Genomic DNA, 18,457 nt, shown 5'->3' on the forward strand with positions numbered 1-18,457 from the left:
CACACTGTTCTTTCTCCCCGTACTCGTCCTGATGTGCGTGCCCTCAGCCCGGTGCCACCAGTGCCGGTACCACGCACCAGGTCCATAGTACGTTTTGAGAGTCCAGTGTGCCCTGTCCCTGCTCGCCGCACTAGCCTGAAGGTGCGTGTCCTTAGCCCGGTGCCTCCAGTTCCGGCACCACGCACCAGGCCTACAGTGCGCCTCATCCGGCCAGAGCCATCCGTCTGCCCAGTGCCATCTGAGCCATCCGTCTCCCCAGTGCCATCTGAGCCATCCGTCTCCCCAGCGCCATCTGAGCCATCCGTCTCCCCAGCGCCATCTGAGCCATCCGTCTCCCCAGCGCCATCTGAGCCATCCGTCTCCCCAGCGCCATCTGAGCCATCCGTCTCCCCAGCGCCGTCTGAGCCATCCGTCTCCCCAGCGCCGTCTGAGCCATCCGTCTGCCCAGTGCCGTCTGAGCCATCCGTCTCCCCAGCGCCATCTGAGCCATCCGTCTGCCCAGTGCCATCTGAGCCATCCGTCTGCCCCGAGCCATTAGAGCCGCCCATCTGTCCCGAGCCGTCAGAGCCGTTAGTCAGTCAGGAGCCGCTAGAGCCATTCGTCAGTCAGGATCTGCCAGAGCCGCCAACCAGACAGGATCTGCCAGAGCCGCCAACCAGACAGGATCTGCCAGAGCCGCCAACCAGACAGGATCTGCCAGAGCCGCCAACCAGACAGGATCTGCCAGAGCCGCCAACCAGACAGGATCTGCCAGAGCCGTCAGCGAGCCATGAGCGTCCAGAGCCGTCAGTGAGCCATGAGCGTCCAGAGCCGTCAGCGAGCCATGAGCGTCCAGAGCCGTCAGCCAGCCATGAGCGTCCAGAGCCGTCAGCTAGCCATGAGCGTCCAGAGCCGTCAGCTAGCCATGAGCGTCCAGAGCCGTCAGCCAGCCATGAGCGTCCAGAGCCGTCAGCCAGCCCGGAGCTGCCAGTAATCCAGAACTGCCCCTCAGTCCAGAGCTGTCTCTCTGTCCGGAGCTGCCCTTCAGTCTGGAGTTGCCCCTCTATCCTGAGTTTACTCTCTATCCCGACCTATCTCTCTGTCCTGAGCTACCTTATCCCGGTGCTGCCCCTTATCTCGACGGTACCCTTTAAATTAAGTGGGTGGAATAGGAGGGTGGTCATTCAGAGGGGAATACGGAAGCTGGGATTGACTATGGTGGGGCGGGGACCTCGCCCAGAGCCTGAGCCACCAACGTGGTCAGACGCCCACCCAGACCCTCCCCTAGACTTTTGGTGGTGCGTTCGGAGTACGCACCTTGAGGGGGGGGTTATGTCACGTTCCTGATCGGTTTTCTGTTTTTTTGTATGTGTTAGTCGGTCAGGGCGTGAGTTTGGGTGGGCAGTCTATGTTATGTGTTTCTATGTTGGTAAAGGGTGACCTGATATGGTTCTCAATTAGAGGCAGGTGGTTTTCATTTCCTCTGATTGAGAGCCATATTAAGGTATATATATATATATGCATATATGCTATATGCTGCCCCTTTCCCCCCTAACTTGTCTCCTCTTGATCTCCTGAATGCAACTTGTAAGATGCAGCTGCAAAGCATTTTTGGAGAAGTGTGCATTGCTTTACGTATATTTTGCACACTGCCTGTGACTGTTGCTGGTGGCGAGAGAGCTTTCAGGTAGCTAAAACTGAATTTTTTTTAACTATTTGAGGTCCACTGTCCCAGGACAGGCTTTGCAGTCTTGCCATGCTGTCCATTGAAAGTCAGTTAGCTAGAAAACTGGACTTGCTTATTTTCCAGTTGATATGTGTACTTAGTTCAAAAATCTGCTGCTGATTTGATTATTTTGTTTGTTATATTATTCCATAGATGATAATGATTTTTTATTTTATTTGAGGAGGTTAATGTATATTTAAGTTATTCTTATTTTAAGTTATTCTTTAATGTTAAGAGAATTCTCCATTCAAGAATTTTACCATTAACATTCCATTTAGACTGTAAAATATAGCCTTGTAACGGCTTTCTTCCTGGGATGAAGGAGAGGACCAAAATGCAGCGCGGTTATTGTTCAACAAGACGATAATAAGACGATAATAAGACGATAAACGATGAACATTAACAAATAACAAAATAACAAACGTGAAAGCCGAGAGAGTCCTATCTGGTGCAGAACACAAACACAGAGACAGGAAACAACCACCCACAATCCCCAACACAAAACAAGCCACCTATATATGATTCTCAATCAGGGACAATGATTGACAGCTGTCTGATTGAGAACCATATTAGGCTGGACACAGAAAAAAGACTAACTAGACACACAACATAGAATTCCCACCCAGCTCACGTCCTGACCAACACTAAACAAGCAAAACACATAAGAACTCTGGTCAGGACGTTACAGTACCCCCCTCCTGAGGTGCGGACTCCGAACGCACCCCTAAAACTCAAGAGGAGGGTCTGGGTGGGCATCTGTCCGCGGTGGCGGCTCCGGCGCAGGATGAGGACACCACTCCACCTCTGTCTTTGTCCCCCTCCTTAGCGTCCTTTGAGTGGCGACCCTCGCCCACGACCTTGGCCTAAGAATCCTCCCCAAGGCCCCCACATGATTTAGGAGGTAGCTCAGGACAGAGAGGTAGCTCAGGACAGAGAGGTAGCTCAGGACAGAGAGGTAGCTCAGGACAGAGAGGTAGCTCAGGACAGAGAGGTAACTCCGGACTGAATGGGGCTTGGTGCGTGGTGCCGGAACTGGTGGTACCGGGCTGGAGACACGCACCATAGGGAGAGTGCGAGGAGGAGGAACAGGGCTCTGGAGACGCACTGGAAGCCTGGTGCGTGGTGTAGGCACTGGTGGTACTGGGCTGGGGCGGGAAGGTGGCACCGGATATACCGGACCGTGCAGGCGTACTGGCTCCCTTGAGCACCGAGCCTGCCCAACCTTACCTGGTTGAATGCTCCCCCGTAGCCCGTCCAGTGCGGGGAGGTGGAATAACCCGCACCGGGCTATGTTGGCGAACCTGGGACACCATGCGTAAGGCTGGTGCCATGTACACCGGCCCGAGGAGATGTACTGGAGGCCAGATATGTTGAGCCGCTTCATGGCACTTGGCTCAATGCTCAATCTAGCCCGCCCAGTGCGGGGAGGTGGAATAACCCGCACCGGGCTATGCACACGTACAGGAGACACCGTGCGCTCTTCCGCATAACACGGTGTCTGCCCGTACTCCCGCTCTCCACGGTAAGAATGGGAAGTGAGCGCAGGTTTCCTACCTGCCTTCGCCACACTCCCCTTTAGCCCCCCCCTCCCCAAGAAATTTTGGGGTGAGCCTCTCGGGCTTCCAGCCGCTCTGCCTTGCTAGCGCCTCATAATGCCGCCTCTCCGCTTTAGATGCCTCCAGCTCCGCTTTGGGGCGGCGACACTCCTCTGGCTCTGCCCAGGGTCCTTCTCCGTCCAGAATCTCCTCCCATGTCCATTCCTCCTTGTACCACTGCTGCTGTCGCTGCTGCCCGTTGCCACGCTGCTTGGTCCGGGTAAGGTGGGTGGTTCTGTAACGGCTTTCTTCCTGGGATGAAGGAGAGGACCAAAATGCAGCGCGGTTATTGTTCAACATGTTTAATAAGACGATAAACGATGAACATGAACAAATAACAAAATAACAAACGTGAAAGCCGAGACAGTCCTATCTGGTGTAGAACACAAACACAGAGACAGGAAACAACAACCCACAATCCCCAACACAAAACAAGCCACCTATATATGATTCTCAATCAGGGACAACGATTGACAGCTGTCTCTGATTGAGAACCATATTAGGCTGGACACAGAAACAGACTAACTAGACACACAACATAGAATTCCCACCCAGCTCACGTCCTGACCAACACTAAACAAGCAAAACACATTAGAACTCTGGTCAGGACGTTACAAGCCTTTAGCACATTTCTTATAGAGGGTATCAGTCTTGCATCAAATAGTGAATTCCACTATATGCAGAATGCTGCATGCATGTCTGCACAGTGTTATACTTTCACAGCTCACTGTCAGTAAATATTGTACTGTAAATATTGGACTACAAGAGAGTTGCAAGTCTGCAAAGCTAGAGTTATTTAAAGCTTTGAAAGGGTCGATTGGGTTCTGGAGGTGTGTGGTTACAGCAATAGCGCAGGGTTGGTATGGCCTGTGGTGGTGTGGCCCAATGTGATATCTTTTCATGGGGCACAAAATCCCTGGCGGCGCCCCTGCCTCCAGCTACACCATGACGCTACCCTACAGAGTGCTGCAGAGGCTACTGTAGACCTTCATTGCAAAACAGTGTGTTTTAATCAGTTATTTGGTGGCGTGAATATATTTAGTATAGTTTTATCTAAAATGACTAACTTTAATGTTTCACTATTTAGATTTTCAAGAAATTCACTAATCAGGATGGTTCCCCCCTTTCTCCTCTGATTAGCCTCCACTGATCAAATATACTGAAAGTACATGTACAGTTGAAGTCGGAAGTTACATACACCTTAGCTATACATTTAAACTCAGTTTTTCCACAATTCCTGACATTTAATCATAATAAAAAATCCCTGTCTTAGGTTAGTTAGGATCACCACTTTATTTTAAGATTGTGAAAAGTCAGAATAATAGTAGAGAGAATGATTTATTTCAGCTTTTATTTCTTTGATCACATTCCCAGTGGGTCAGAAGTTTACATACACTCAATTAGTATTTGGTAGCATTGCTTTTAAATTGTCTAACTTGGGTCAAATGTTTTGGGTAGCCTCCACAAGCTTCCCACAATAAGTTGGGTGAATTTTGGCCCATTCCTCCTGACAGAGCTGGTGTAACTGCGTCAAGTTTCTAGGCCTCCTTGCTAGCACACACTTTTTCAGTTCTGCCCACAAATGTTCTATATGATTGAGGTTAGGGTTTTGTGATGGCCACTCCAATACCTTGACTTTGTTGTCCGTAAGCCATTTTGCCACAACTTTGGAAGTATGCTTGGGGTCATTGTCCATTTGGAAGACCCATTTGCGACCAAGCTTTAACTTCCTTACTGATGTCTTGAGATGTTGCTTCAATATATCCACATGTTTTTCCTCCCTCATGATGCCATCTATTTTGTGATTTTTACCAGTTCCTCCTGCCGCAAAGCACCCCCACAACATGATGCTGCCACCCCCGTGCTTCACGGTTGGGATGGGGTTCTTCGGCTTGCAACCCTCCCCCTTTTTCCTCCAAACATAACGATGATCATTATGCCCAAACAGTTTACTGTGGATATAGGTCCCGTGTGGCTCAGTTGGTAGAGCATGGCGCTTGCAACGCCAGGGTTGTGGGTTCAATTCCCACGGGGGGACCAGGGTTCAATTCCCATGGGGGGACCAGGATGAATATGTATGAACTTTCCAATTTGTAAGTCGCTCTGGATAAGAGCGTCTGCTAAATGACTTAAATGTAAATGATATAGATACTTTTGTACCTGTTTCCTCCAGCATCTTCAGAAGGTCATTTGCTGTTCTGGGATTGATTTGCACTTTTAGCACCAAAGTGCGTTCATCTCTAGGAGACAGAACGCGTCTCCTTGATGATTGGTATGTCGGTTGCGTGGTCCCATGGTGTTTATACTTGCGTACTATTGTTTGTACAGATGAACGTTGGATTGCTGAATTGAATTGAATTGAATTGCTCCCAAGGATGAACCAGACTTGTGGAGGTCTACCATTTTTTTTCTGAGGTCTTGGCTGATTTCTTTAGATTTTCCCATGATGTCAAGCAGAGGCACTGAGTTTGAAGGTAGGCCTTGAAATACATCCACAGGTACACCTCCAATTGACTCAAATGATGTAAATTAGCCTATCAGAAGCCTCTAAAGCCATGACATTTTCTGGAATTTTCCAAGCTGTTTAAAGGCACATTCAACTTAGTGTATGTAAACTTCTGACCCACTGGATTTGTGATACAGTGAATTATAAGTGAAATAATCTGTCTATAAACAATTGTTGGAAAAATTACTTGTGTCATGCACAAAGTAGATGTCCTAACCGACTTGCCAAAACTATAGTTTGTTAACAAGAAATTTGTGGAGTGGTTGAAAAAATTGTTTTAATGACTCCAACCTAAGTATATGTAAACTTCCAACTTCAACTGTAACAGTACACAACTAAACTATGGGTATATGCTGGACAATTGCCCAACAACAACAGGTACTTTGGGCATGTGACCTCACACTTGGCCCTTAAACCACTTAGTTCTTTGTCACAGAGCGAAATGCTCTGCTTGTCACATCACTTGGCCCTGCTGATGCAACTGATCAACAGCTTGACTGCTCTGAATGTCAACAATGTCTATAATCTTTAAACTCAATTAACTGTAAAGGAATAGAGAGAGAGTGAGAGAGAGGGGGATGGTTAGCTACTGAGGCCTCACAATGTAGGTCAATCCCCATTCCAGGAAGGCACTGGGTCATTTCACACAATATAGCTTCTCAATTCTCCTGGCCATGTAAAACAAGAGAGGTGACTGGATACGGCTCATTTAGTAAAAACTACACAGTGGATGAGACTTCAATAGACTGGCGTTAAAACAACAGCAGGATAGAGCGTTTTTTAACAAGAGACTGAGTCATGAAGCTGTCTTTATGAAAAGCGAGGGAGAGGAGAGGGAAAGAGGAGAGAGGGGGAAGGAGTCGAGAAAAGATGGCCAGAGTGGAAAAGGAACAGAGGGTGAAAGAGGGAGTGAAGTGGAGGGAGTGACAGAGAGAGAAGAGAGGGAAAGCATACGAGAGAAAGTGAGTGTCTTGCCACAGAGGGAAGTGAGAAGTGTGACGGCGGTGGCAGTGCTGCCCAGAGGAACTCTGAGCAGGCTTGTCCAAAGCCATCCCGTCAGAAGGAGAACTCATTAGGTTCATAACCTCTGGGATCAGTGGCGGGGCTTGCTGTCAGGTTGAGTCCGCCGCCTGGATAGTGATAAGGGCGAGTAATGAGGACAGAGAGAGAGAGAGGGGCCACGTCTTACTAAGCCCTGCTGATGGCCATAGAACAGCCCACACCAGCAGGGGAGCCAGAGAGCCTCTCCTCCCTGCCCTGCATAGCACTGGATCCACCACCCACCTGACCCACTAAACCAGGGGTGTCAAGCATACGGCCCATGGGGGGTTAAATCCAGCTCGCTAATAATCACTGAAATGTAAGCTAGACAGTCAGGGAGCATTGAAAATATTTTCAATGCAGCCCTCCGGACTTCATTGAAGACCGAATGCGGCCCCCGGTGAAAAATGAGTTTGACACCACTGCTCTTAACTCACAGCCGAAATAAAACAGCCTGTGAAGTGAGCTAATGACAGTCAATGACAGACTCTGTTGTTTGTGCATTTGAGAGTGTGTCTTTTCAAGTGTGTTTATGTATGTGAGAGTATGCGGTCTGCATGACTGTGTGTGCAAGTATGTGGGTCAGCATGGCTGCTAGTCCAGTCCAGAGCAGGATGGCCGTCAGCTTGATTCAACCCAGGGGTCTCATATCTATGACAGACCTTCTCCTTTCTGACCATCCCCCACAAACTCTACCCTTCCCTTTGCTGCTGACCTGCTCAGCATCAGCAGTAAAAACACTATCACTGATCTGGGATCTGGGCTTCCACTGACCCATGCTACTGTTGACCAAGAGATGGTCCAAGGAATCACTCCTGAAATGCTGTCACTTCCCAGCTCTCACTGAGTGAGGCAGTGTGTCTTGGCTTATAAACCAGTTAGCAGACTGTCTGGGGCTGGCATTTTCACCCACAAGATGAAAGAGAGAATGCATGATTTGGTTCTGGATTGATCCAAGGAAGGCTTGTCCTGCTCAATGCAACCAAACAGCACAGAGAGAGTCAGACTCCTTCCTGCACTGCCTCCAGACAGACACTGACCAGACTAGCAGACTAGACAAAGGTCATCACCAGAGAGTCTCCAGTCAACCAACCAGTAGCTTATCTCTATCCATTATCTGCCTCAGGTCTCTAGGCAGCCAATGAACCAATTGCTTATCTCTGTCTGAACCTTGCCTCAGCAAAAGGGGGCAAAGGCATGTGAGCATTGGGCTGTTCAGGGTGCAACTATGACCCCGGCTGCCTGTGCCCTGATAGCACAGGAGGCTGCTGAGGGGAGGACGGCTCATAGTAATGGCTGGAATGGAGTGAATGGAATGGTATCAAACACATGCAAACCATGCGTTTGTTGAGAACAAGTTGAGAACAAGTTCTCATTTACAACTGCGACCTGGCCAAGATAAAGCAAAGCAGTGCTACAAAAACAACAACACAGAGTTACATATAAACAAACGTACAGTCAATAACACAATAGAAAAATCTATGTACAGTGTGTGCAAATGTAGAAGATTAGGGAGGTAAGGCAATAAATAGGCCATAGAGGCGAAATAATTACAATTTAGCATTAACATTGGAGTGATAGACGTGCAGATGATGATGTGCAAGGAGATACTGGGGTGCAAAAGAGCAAAAAGATAAATAACAATATGGGGATGAGGTAGTTGGATGTGCTATTTACAGATTGGCTGTGATCGGTAAACTGCTCTGACAGCTGATGCTTAAAGTTAGAGAGGGAGATATGAGTCTCCAGCTTCAGTGATTTTTGCAATTCGTTCCAGTCATTAGCAGCAGAGAACTGGAAGGAAAGCCGACCAAAGTAGATGTTGGCTTTGGGGATGACCAGAGAAATATACCTGCTGGAGCGCGTGCTACAGGTGGGTGTTGCTATGGTGATCAGTGAGCTGAGATAAGGCAGCGCTTTACCTAGCAAAGACTTATAGATGTCCTGGAGCCAGTGGGTTTGGCGGCAAATATGTAGCGATGTGTTCGATGAGTTCGATACCATTCAATTTATACTGTTCCATCCATTACTATGAGCCCATCCTCCCCAATTATGGTGAACCGGCCCGCCTGTGCTTGATAGTCTTAACCCCTCTCTGTGGTAGCCTCCTGGAGGTCCTTGCCTGTTAAGACAATGCCCTGGTACTACTGGGCCGTGAGTCTAGAATGTAGGAGAGGAGGGGAGGTGGGAGTGGGGGAGAGCTTGATGCTCATCGGCCCTGACAGAGCTGCGCTGGAGATAACCCTTGCACCAACCCTGCTGACACTCCAGTGAGCATGTGGCTAGGCTACCGGGCTACTCTGAGCAGACTGGTGCCGATGTGCTGACCTAGCCCCCCCCCAACCCAAACATTGAGCACGCTCCACACGTGCTGATTGATGCACTATACAGTTGCAACTCAAGTGTGACAAAGGGGTGCCCACTTTTCAGTATCAACACATTGAACTACAGTATATTGACACATTTCCACATTGTATGGACAAAGTTGGGCATTGTATGCCCACTAATGCTGACTCCAATAGCATTAAAATAGGCCTACCTTCTAAAAAGTCTAGCCATGGTAAACCTGAGCATCTTAAGCACCCCATTCACACTATGAGTCTATTCATGTCAATACAATTACATCACTTGGAATTTAACATCTAGGCCAGGGACAACCATTCATTTAAAGGAGGAAAAACTAACCTGTGGTGGTGTCTGGTCATTCACTGGTGCCACTCAGAGGTCTGTGTGCTGTGATCGACTCAGCTGTTGTTTGTCTGACCCTGTACTTTCCATCTTTCCCCTGATAGATCATTCTGAACTCGATGCACAAGTACCAGCCTCGGCTCCACATCGTCAAGGCCGACGAGAACAACGCCTTTGGGTCTAAGAACACAGCCTACTGCACTCACGTGTTTCACGAGACAGCCTTCATCTCTGTCACCTCCTACCAGAACCATAAGGTACCGTATGTGTGCCACCCATGTAGTTGTCCACCTGCTATCTGATGTTCAACGTCTGCTGCACACAGTCTGACACGTTTCTAATGTCAGTAATACGAGAGCATGTCTTCAAAACACTATCTGCAGGAGAAATGTTCCAAATCATAGAAAGACTATTTTTGACTGAACATTTGACTTTCATGATGAGTCTCAAGTGCAGTGACAAGATATGTTGCTGTCTTCTCAGATAACTCAGCTAAAGATCGAGAACAACCCGTTTGCCAAGGGTTTCCGTGGCAGCGATGAAGGGGACCTGCGTGTCTCCAGACTCCAGGGGTATGTTCTGTATGTTTATGGGAATGTGCCACTCAATACAAAAAGTATATGGAATACTTACTTTATCATGGAAACAATTCTTCTTTTGGGACAGTACATCATTCATTGGAATCATTTGTTCCTTTTGGAACTTGTTCCATTTCTTCCTTTATCTGTGCTTGCTTCCTTTAATACATCACTCTCTCTCTGCTAAGCAGAATCTGTAACGGAAGTATTGGGAAGTAGTGAACTACATTTAGTTCAACTAGTGATTTAATTACATTTTGCAGTAACTTGGTCGTAGTTGAACTAAATTCAAATCTTGGTAGTGTTTTACCATGTAGTGGTGTAGCTAACTACTGGAACTACAGACAACTTTTTTAACAAAAATAAAATATCGGTGAAGTAGGCAAGAATTGACTTTTTTTAATACTTTTTTTTAAAATATTTTTTTACATCAGACCTGCCCAATTCTCACTTTTTGTTAGCATAATTTTCACTTTTTGTGTTTAATAGGCTAAATTACACATTCTGTTAACATCTGGCTCCAGAGTGAACTGTTCTTGCAATTTGTAGTCTATGACATTTCAGATTTAGAAGTAGTTTGGATGTAATTAACCACTTTTTCTAAGTAAATTTAGTTAAGTAAGCTATATTTTTCTTAAGGGTAGCTTTCATGTAGGTTAACTTCTTCCAGTATGACGTAATTGGTAGCTTGATAAACTATATTTTCAGAGTAGCTTCCCCAACACTAACACTAATCCTTCTGTTCTTGTTTTTCCCTTCTTCCTCTCTGTAGAAAAGACTACCCAGTGATTTCTAAGAACATGGTTCGCCAGAGGCTCCTCTCCTCACATAGTCACCGGACGGGGAAGCTGGGAGCTGGGGTACACCTGTCGGGGCACCCCCAGGTCCTGTCCCACTACCAGTACGAGGGTGGGGTGCCCCTGGGGAACTCAGACCACCAGGAACACATCTCCAATTCCTTCCCTCCAAGCCGAGAGCCCAGTCTGCTCTACCACTGCTTCAAACACAAAGGTGGGTTAGCTACAGACCTACCTGAACATCTCCACACCTGTCAATCACTGAAAATGGGCAGTCCTCATTAGTCTTTCAGAAAACTTTGTTGTCTTGCAACACATCTTTTGGTGCTACACATCAATATCACACAATATAAATGGCTTGGTACACAGTTCCAAACAGTATAAAGAAGCATCATAGGTCAGCAGGGTGATACATTGAGTTTTTTCACTCCATGATGATGATTTAATCTTCATTTCTTTACAGATAACACCAGGCAGTTGGAACTGGGTTTTAAACGGCCATATCTGGACACAACGCTTCCAGCAGTCTCAGAGGAACACTACTTCTGCTCTCCTCCCACATACGAGCCTCCACTGCTGTCCCACCCCTATTGCGGTGAGGCCATAAGCTCCAGGGAGGCCTGTATGTATGGAGGGATGGAGGGAGAGAATGGGTACGGGGCTGGGGGTGCTGACGACCTGGCTCCCCCCTCTCTGAACTGCAACATGTGGGCGTCGGTGCAGCCTTACCCGCGGTACAGCGTGCAGACAGTGGAGGCTGTCCCCTACCAGCCCTTCACTGCTCACTTCACCAGTACTGCCACCGCCACCTCCGTGGTGCCCCACCACACCCCCACCGGACCCCCACGCCCCCAGTCCGACATAGGAATTTACAGTCCAGCCACAGCACAGCGAGGCCTGGCCACCATCCCCTCGTCGTCCTCCATCTCATCTTCCTCTCCCCCGGTTCCTGGTTCCAGGGGTAGCAGGCCGGTGGGCCATCCTTCTCTGTACCACAGGAAGCCTGGGCCTGGGTCTCCTCTCCGGCCTCACAGGGAATTCTCGGCCTTCCCAGCACAGAGCACCCCTCCATCCATCCGGGACCCGTCCTACCAGTACCAGATGGGGCAGAGCAGTGTAGGGGCCCACTGGAATGATAGCTAGGGCTAGGGAGTGCTGTGTGGCTCCTGAGGCAGCAGTGATGTCCACCCATCCGGTCAGTTCAGAATCAGCCAGTCAGCCAACTTTGAACTGCCTGTGAGGCATCTGAAATTAGATTATGTTGAAATACAGCCATGTTGACCATGATGAAGCCATAGTAGTTTAGCATGAGGAGAAGCAGATCAGAGTGACCAAACTCCAATAGAAGCCTACATCTGCCTAAAAGATCTGCGCCTTCAGATCCATGTTATCCTGACTGGAGGAGCATTGTGACTGTGATGATGATAATGAGTATTCCAGAGGAAGAACCCCTCTATAGAATTATGCAAAAGCGTGCCATATAATGGCTTAAAAAAATCTTCCAAAACGTTCAATGTCAAACAATGCCAAAAGGAGATGTGTTCAGCAAAGTGAAAAATATCCATTATGCCTTTGAAGTAGTGTGTTTATGGTTAAGATGGACACGTACCAGTAATGAATTGATTAAGGTTTCTAAGAAAAACATTTAAATGCAAAACCTGATCATATTATTATCAGCAAACGAGGGAGTGGGACATGGATGTGTAAAGAGATTGAAGTAACAGGCCAAGTGTTTTGTTGAAACTTTGAGTAAAGCCTTCATTTCATTTTGCCATCTATGCTTGTATTGAGATACTTTGCCAGTTAGAAATCTGTTGAACTTGTAAACATGGGCTGCAGGTGAACTACACAACAAGCCCACCCATGCAGTCCATTTGAGCAGAGCTTAAGTGTGTGTAGTTCTAGATCTCATCTTCAACCATACTCCTCTGCTAGCCATATTGTAAGCTAGCGTGACACCACTAAGCATGAAGCCAAACGGCCCTTAGTTAGCGGTAACCCAAGTCTTTGAACCACAATAGGGCAGTAATCGCTTAGCACTTTGGCTCCAAACCTGCAGTCCGTTCCGAAGCAGCGTTCCCGCCTGTTGAAGTGAGACTTCAGAGAAGGTCCCTGGCCAACCAGATGGGAGCTTAAGGAATCATTGTTAAGCCAACGCTAGTGCAGAACACAGAGCTCTGCACAAATCCCAGCCCCAAATGACTGCGTTGGAAAAATCCTTACAAGACTGCAAATGTAAAACAGCCCGAGTGGGACGGGCGAGGAGCCACATTGTGAAGTCAAGCTGAGCTGAACTGAAGCAGGGACGACTGGGTAACATTCAGCCCGGCCTTTCTGACCTTGATAAGTAGGAATGGGTAATAATAGAACAATATGGTGGGTCTATTACCTAGCAGACCCACGTTATCTCTTCATTATTACATTTTTTTTTCGATATAACTTTTTAAAATATTTTTTTCTCCCAAACATGATGAAATAAATATTTGAATGTTGTTGCTTAGCGTTATGTAAAAAAAAGTAAACGGTCAACAGAGTACCTTTGCGGATGTATTGTACTGGTAATAATAATGGTAATGGTTATTACCTTGGCTAACTTGGATTCAGTCTGAATTTAACGTCCGTCTATCCTCCACTTGCACTTACTTGTCATTGGTGATCTAAGACACATAAGCTCACATCAATCATTACGGGCGGCAGGTAGCCTAGCAGGTTAGAGCGTTGGGCCCACAGAAATATAAATTATATTTCTATTGTTGGGCCAGTCACCAAAAGGTCGCTAGTTCGAATCCTCTAGTCCGACAAGGTGAAACATCTGCCGATGTGCCCTTGAGCAAGGCACTTAACCCTAATTGCTCCATGGTCGCCGCAGATAATGGAACATCCTGGCCATGACCCCACTCTTGGGGAGAGGTGGTATATGCAAAAAACACATTTCCAATTCACAATTGTACATTTGTGTAATAGGACAAATATGCACCCACCAAATTATTATTATTAAAAACCAATCAAGCTACCAACGACATTATTAAACATAAACAACAACTACACCCACCTAAATGGCATCAAACCATGAACATTGACTGGGTTAGTCAGTTATCCGTCAAGTGAAATCATTTGTGTGTATGTCATATGTCAGTGTGTGTGTGTGTGTGTGTGTGTCAGGGCAGCGTGGCTGTACAGTACAGTATGTGTACAGTATGTAGATGAATGGGTGAGGTAAAGGAACACATCCCAGGGCATACATACATACCGGTACTGTAGCCCTCTGCTTTCTCACACACAGCAATCATTAGGGTCCTGAGTTATGGTTCTGCCCTGGCTCTTGTCAGTGCCTCCTCTCTCTCTCTTCCTTGTTCTCTCTCTCTTGTCTTCATTCTTTCTCTCGCCCTCATTCTCTTTCTCTGTCTCTAGGAGAACTTCCCACTCCAACAAATCAATGTTCAGAGATCTAGGGTCTTCAAACAGGATGAAATGTCTACCATGTCAAACGGTGGGTGAGAACTTATAATGGCGATTAGACCTTTCTTTGCCTGATAAGAGAGGCACTTATTTTTTTGTAAACAGAGATCATGTTAGTATCTTGAACATTAATTATATTTGTACTTAAAATGACAGTGGCTATGCATGTATTTTCCCATATGCTGTATGGGCAACTTAGGTTATGTATACACTTTTACTGGTGTGACAAACATCCCACAATACATACACCACAGATAAAATAAATAAAGATAATTTCCTCTCTGAAATGGATGTAGAAATTATTGGATGTGGGGCCTTGCAGTGTGTCTACACAAGAGAACCTAAGAAATATTTACAGTAATATACAATATAAAATATCTGGTCTAATTGGGCTTCCGAGTGGCGCAGCGGTCTAAGGCACATATATAACAAATCCCAGAGGTGCATTATTGCTATTATAAACTGGTTATGGTAGGCAATTAAGGTCACAGTTATGAAAACGTAGGACACTAAAGAGGCCTTTCTACTGACTCTGAAAAACACCAAAAGAAAGATGCCCAGGGTCCCTGCCCGGACTGATATACCAAGGCTGTTAGCCAATCAGCATTCAGGGCTCGAACCACCCAGTTTATAATTAGTAATAAACCATGTGTATTGTAATATACACAAGTGTGTTCTTCTCACAGACAGGAGACAGGAGGAAATATGGTTAGGATGGCCGTGTATGTGTGGAGGATATGGTGGTTGTGAAGCTGAGGAGTTAGACTGATCTCCATGTGTCTATGGAGGATGTCCAACTGAATGCAGGTGGTTCTACTGGGCGGGACAATAGGTCTGGAGTATTGAGCAGAATTGGACGATTTTATAATCAGAAAACTAAGTAATTCAGACTAAGTCAAGAGTTATTTGACTATAAAATTATTTCTATTGATTTGATTGTCCTACGATGGTTGAGGCCAACGATGACTAACAGAAACCGTGCTATGGTGTGAGAGGTGAGGACAAAGAAATAAAAGCATCATGTGGTTTGAACAAAAAAAATCTGTAAAACAGGAGACACGCAAAAGCCACTCTTTAAGAACCTACTGGGAAAAAAGGTTAATTCTCATTCTTAAATTTATGATGACCTTTTTTCGGCTGTAGCTCGAATAGAGCATAAAAAGACAGACGTAGCAGTAGACCTACATTTATACTAACTTTCCACATAAAACACAGTCTATCTCTGTTATAAAGAAGCCACGTTTAAGCCCCTTGCAGAGCACAGTTTGTCCCCACTCTAGAGCTGCGGAGGTATGGCAGTGTATCTAAACTCAGCAAAAAAAGAAACGTCCCTTTTTCAGGACCCTTTCTTTCAAAGATAATTCGTAAAAATCGAAATAACTTCACAGATCTTCATTGTAAAGGGTTTAAACACTGTTTCCCATGCTTGTTCAGTGAACCATAAACAATTAATGAACATGGACCTGTGGAACGGTCTTTAAGACACTAGCAGCTTACAGACGATAGGCAATTAAGGTCACAGTTATGAAAACTTAGGACACTAAAGAGGCCTTTCTACTGACTCTGAAAAACACCAAAAGAAAGATGCCCAGGGTCCCTGCTCATCTGCGTGAACGTGCCTTAGGCATGCTGCAAGGAGGCATGAGGACTGCAGATGTGGCCAGCGCAATAAATTACAATGTCCGTACTGTGAGAGGCCGAAGACGACGCTACAGGGAGACAGGATGGACAGCTGATCGTCCTCGCAGTGGCAGACCCAGACCACGTGTAACAACACCTGCACAGGATCGGTACATTCGAACATGACTCCTGTGTGACAGGTACAGGATGGCAACAACAACTGCTCGAGTTACACCAGAACCGCACAATCACTCCATCAGTGCTCAAACTGTCCGCAATAGGCTGAGAGAGGCTGGACTGAGGCCTTGTAGGCCTGTTGTAAAGCAGGTCCTCACCAGACATCACCGGCAACAACGTCGCCTATGGGCACAAGCCCACAGTCGCTGAACCAGACAGGACTGGCAAAAAGTGCTCTTCACTGACAAGTCACGGTTTTATCTCACCAGGGGTGATGGTTGGATTCGCGTTTATCGTCGAAGGAATGAGCGTTACACCGAGGCCTGTACTCTGGAGCGGGATCGATTTGGAGGTGGAGGGTCCATCATGGTCTGGGGCGGTGTGTCACAGCATCATCGGACTGAGCTTGTTGTCATTGCAGGCAATCTCAACGCTGTGCGTTACAGGGAAGACATCCTCCTCCCTCATGTGGTACCCTTCCTGCAGGCTCATCTTGACATGACCCTCCAGCATGACAATGCCTCCAGCCATACTGCTCGTTCTGTGCGTGATTTCCTGCAAGACAGGAATGTCAGTGTTCTGCCATGGTCAGCGAAGAGCCCAGATCTCAATCCCATTGAGCACGTCTGGGACCTGTTGGAGGGTGAGGGTGAGGGCTAGGGACATTCCCCCCAGAAATGTCCGGGACCTTGCAGGTGCCTTGGTGGAAGAGTGGGGTATCATCTCACAGCAAGAACTGGCAAATCTGGTGCAGTCATGAGGAGGAGATGCACTGCAGTACTTAATGCAGCTGGTGTCCACACCAGATACTGACTGTTACTTTTGATTTTGACCCCCCCTTTGTTCAGGGACACATTATTACATTTCTGTTAGTCACATGCCTGTGGAACTTGTTCAGTTTATGTCTCAGTTGTTGAATCTTGTTATGTTCATACAAATATTTACACATGTTAAGTTTGCTGAAAATAATCACAGTTGACAGTGAGAGGATGTTTCTTTTTTTGCTGAGTTCATGTCTCCGTCCCAAATGGAATCCTATTCCCATTATAGTGCACTACCTTTCAAAAGTCATTTGGGATGCTACCTATCTGTGAGAACCTGACAGGGGGGCTAGGGTTCCATCTGGAACTCATTGGTGCTGAGATCTAGCTGTGCCGGTGCCTCTTTCCCCTGCCTCTCTACACTCCACGCTGCCCTTTCTTTCCCATACCGCTGTCGTCCCATAATCCCGTCTGAGAGCTGCCTGGTGGTACGTTCCAAATGACACCCGATAACCTATATAGTGCCCTACTTTGACTAGAGCCATATGGGCCCTGGTCAAAAATAGGGCACTTCATAGGGAATAGGGTGCTATTTTGAACACACACCTGGGCTGGGTGGTACCCACTCTGACCCACTCTGATGGGCTTAACTGGGCTGCCTTGTAAAAAATATCTGACTCCTTCTCTCCTTCAGCCCAGCCCAGGCACTCTGAAAACACGCTTTAAATAGTGGAGGGGGGATTTAATAACAAGTCCATTACGGCCTTTCTGGTGCCCTGTAAATAGTCAATTAGTGGATGATTCTGATTTGATCCACATGCAGAGAGATCCGCTGTGGGGGAGGAGTGAGGAGAGAAGAGGACGGTGGGAGGAGTGTGTGTGCAGCATGGTTTGGCGTGTTTCCCTCAAGCCACTGCCGTTGGAGCTGGTGGGGTGAGAGAGATATCCCTGCCCTGAGCACCAGGTAGGGTAGGGAGGTAGAAGATGTAGGAGGCCAGTAGAGTGGTGGCGTTGGGGCATCATCCCACATCCTCCTCTAACTCATCTAGCTACCCATCTTGAGGTCAACCTAATACACCACACAGAGGGAACCCTAGGAACTCTGAATTCTTCCTTCTGAAGGGTGTGTGTAGGTGTGTTGGGAGTGTATGTATGTATGTGATGTGTGTGTGCTGATGGGGGGGGGGGGGGGGGGGCTGCGGCGGGTTCAACTCTCCGGTGGTGGGACACTTAACTGTGGCGGTGTCCCTTGATCAAAGGTAGGGCCTACATCTGGTGAGCTCCACTAAACCCCACTGTATGAAACTGGGCTCCCACTTTAATAAGTGGCTTTGGATAAAAGCATCAGTAAAAATTAACAATTATATTGTGAGTGCTCCCTGGATTAGGGCGTTAGGGATGAAATGGGGGGTGTGGATTAAGTGTTTTATCTAGCAGATTAAGTAAGAGTTCCACGAGCTTTGTTGAGATCGCTGAGTCGTCGCTGTGCAACGTGAGTAGAATGATGGTGATGGCAGTGGAACACAGAAC

At 47.1% G+C, this 18,457-nt stretch overlaps 1 protein-coding gene across 1 annotated transcript in view; it reads left to right on the top strand.

Annotated features, from left to right (window-relative positions):
* The window catches only part of LOC129832084 (T-box transcription factor TBX4-like), a 34,115-nt gene extending 20,506 nt beyond the window's left edge, over positions 1-13,609 (top strand). Inside the window, exons 5-8 of the mRNA XM_055895837.1 lie at positions 9,640-9,792; positions 10,019-10,107; positions 10,886-11,124; positions 11,374-13,609. Of these exons, the coding sequence (XP_055751812.1) occupies positions 9,640-9,792; positions 10,019-10,107; positions 10,886-11,124; positions 11,374-12,053 (1,161 nt within the window). The 3' untranslated portion in view covers positions 12,054-13,609. The remainder of the gene's footprint in view (positions 1-9,639; positions 9,793-10,018; positions 10,108-10,885; positions 11,125-11,373) is intronic.
* The last annotated feature ends 4,848 nt before the right edge of the window (positions 13,610-18,457 follow it).

The sequence above is a fragment of the Salvelinus fontinalis genome, chromosome 33, assembly GCF_029448725.1.
Source record: "Salvelinus fontinalis isolate EN_2023a chromosome 33, ASM2944872v1, whole genome shotgun sequence".
Taxonomy (NCBI): domain Eukaryota; kingdom Metazoa; phylum Chordata; class Actinopteri; order Salmoniformes; family Salmonidae; genus Salvelinus; species Salvelinus fontinalis.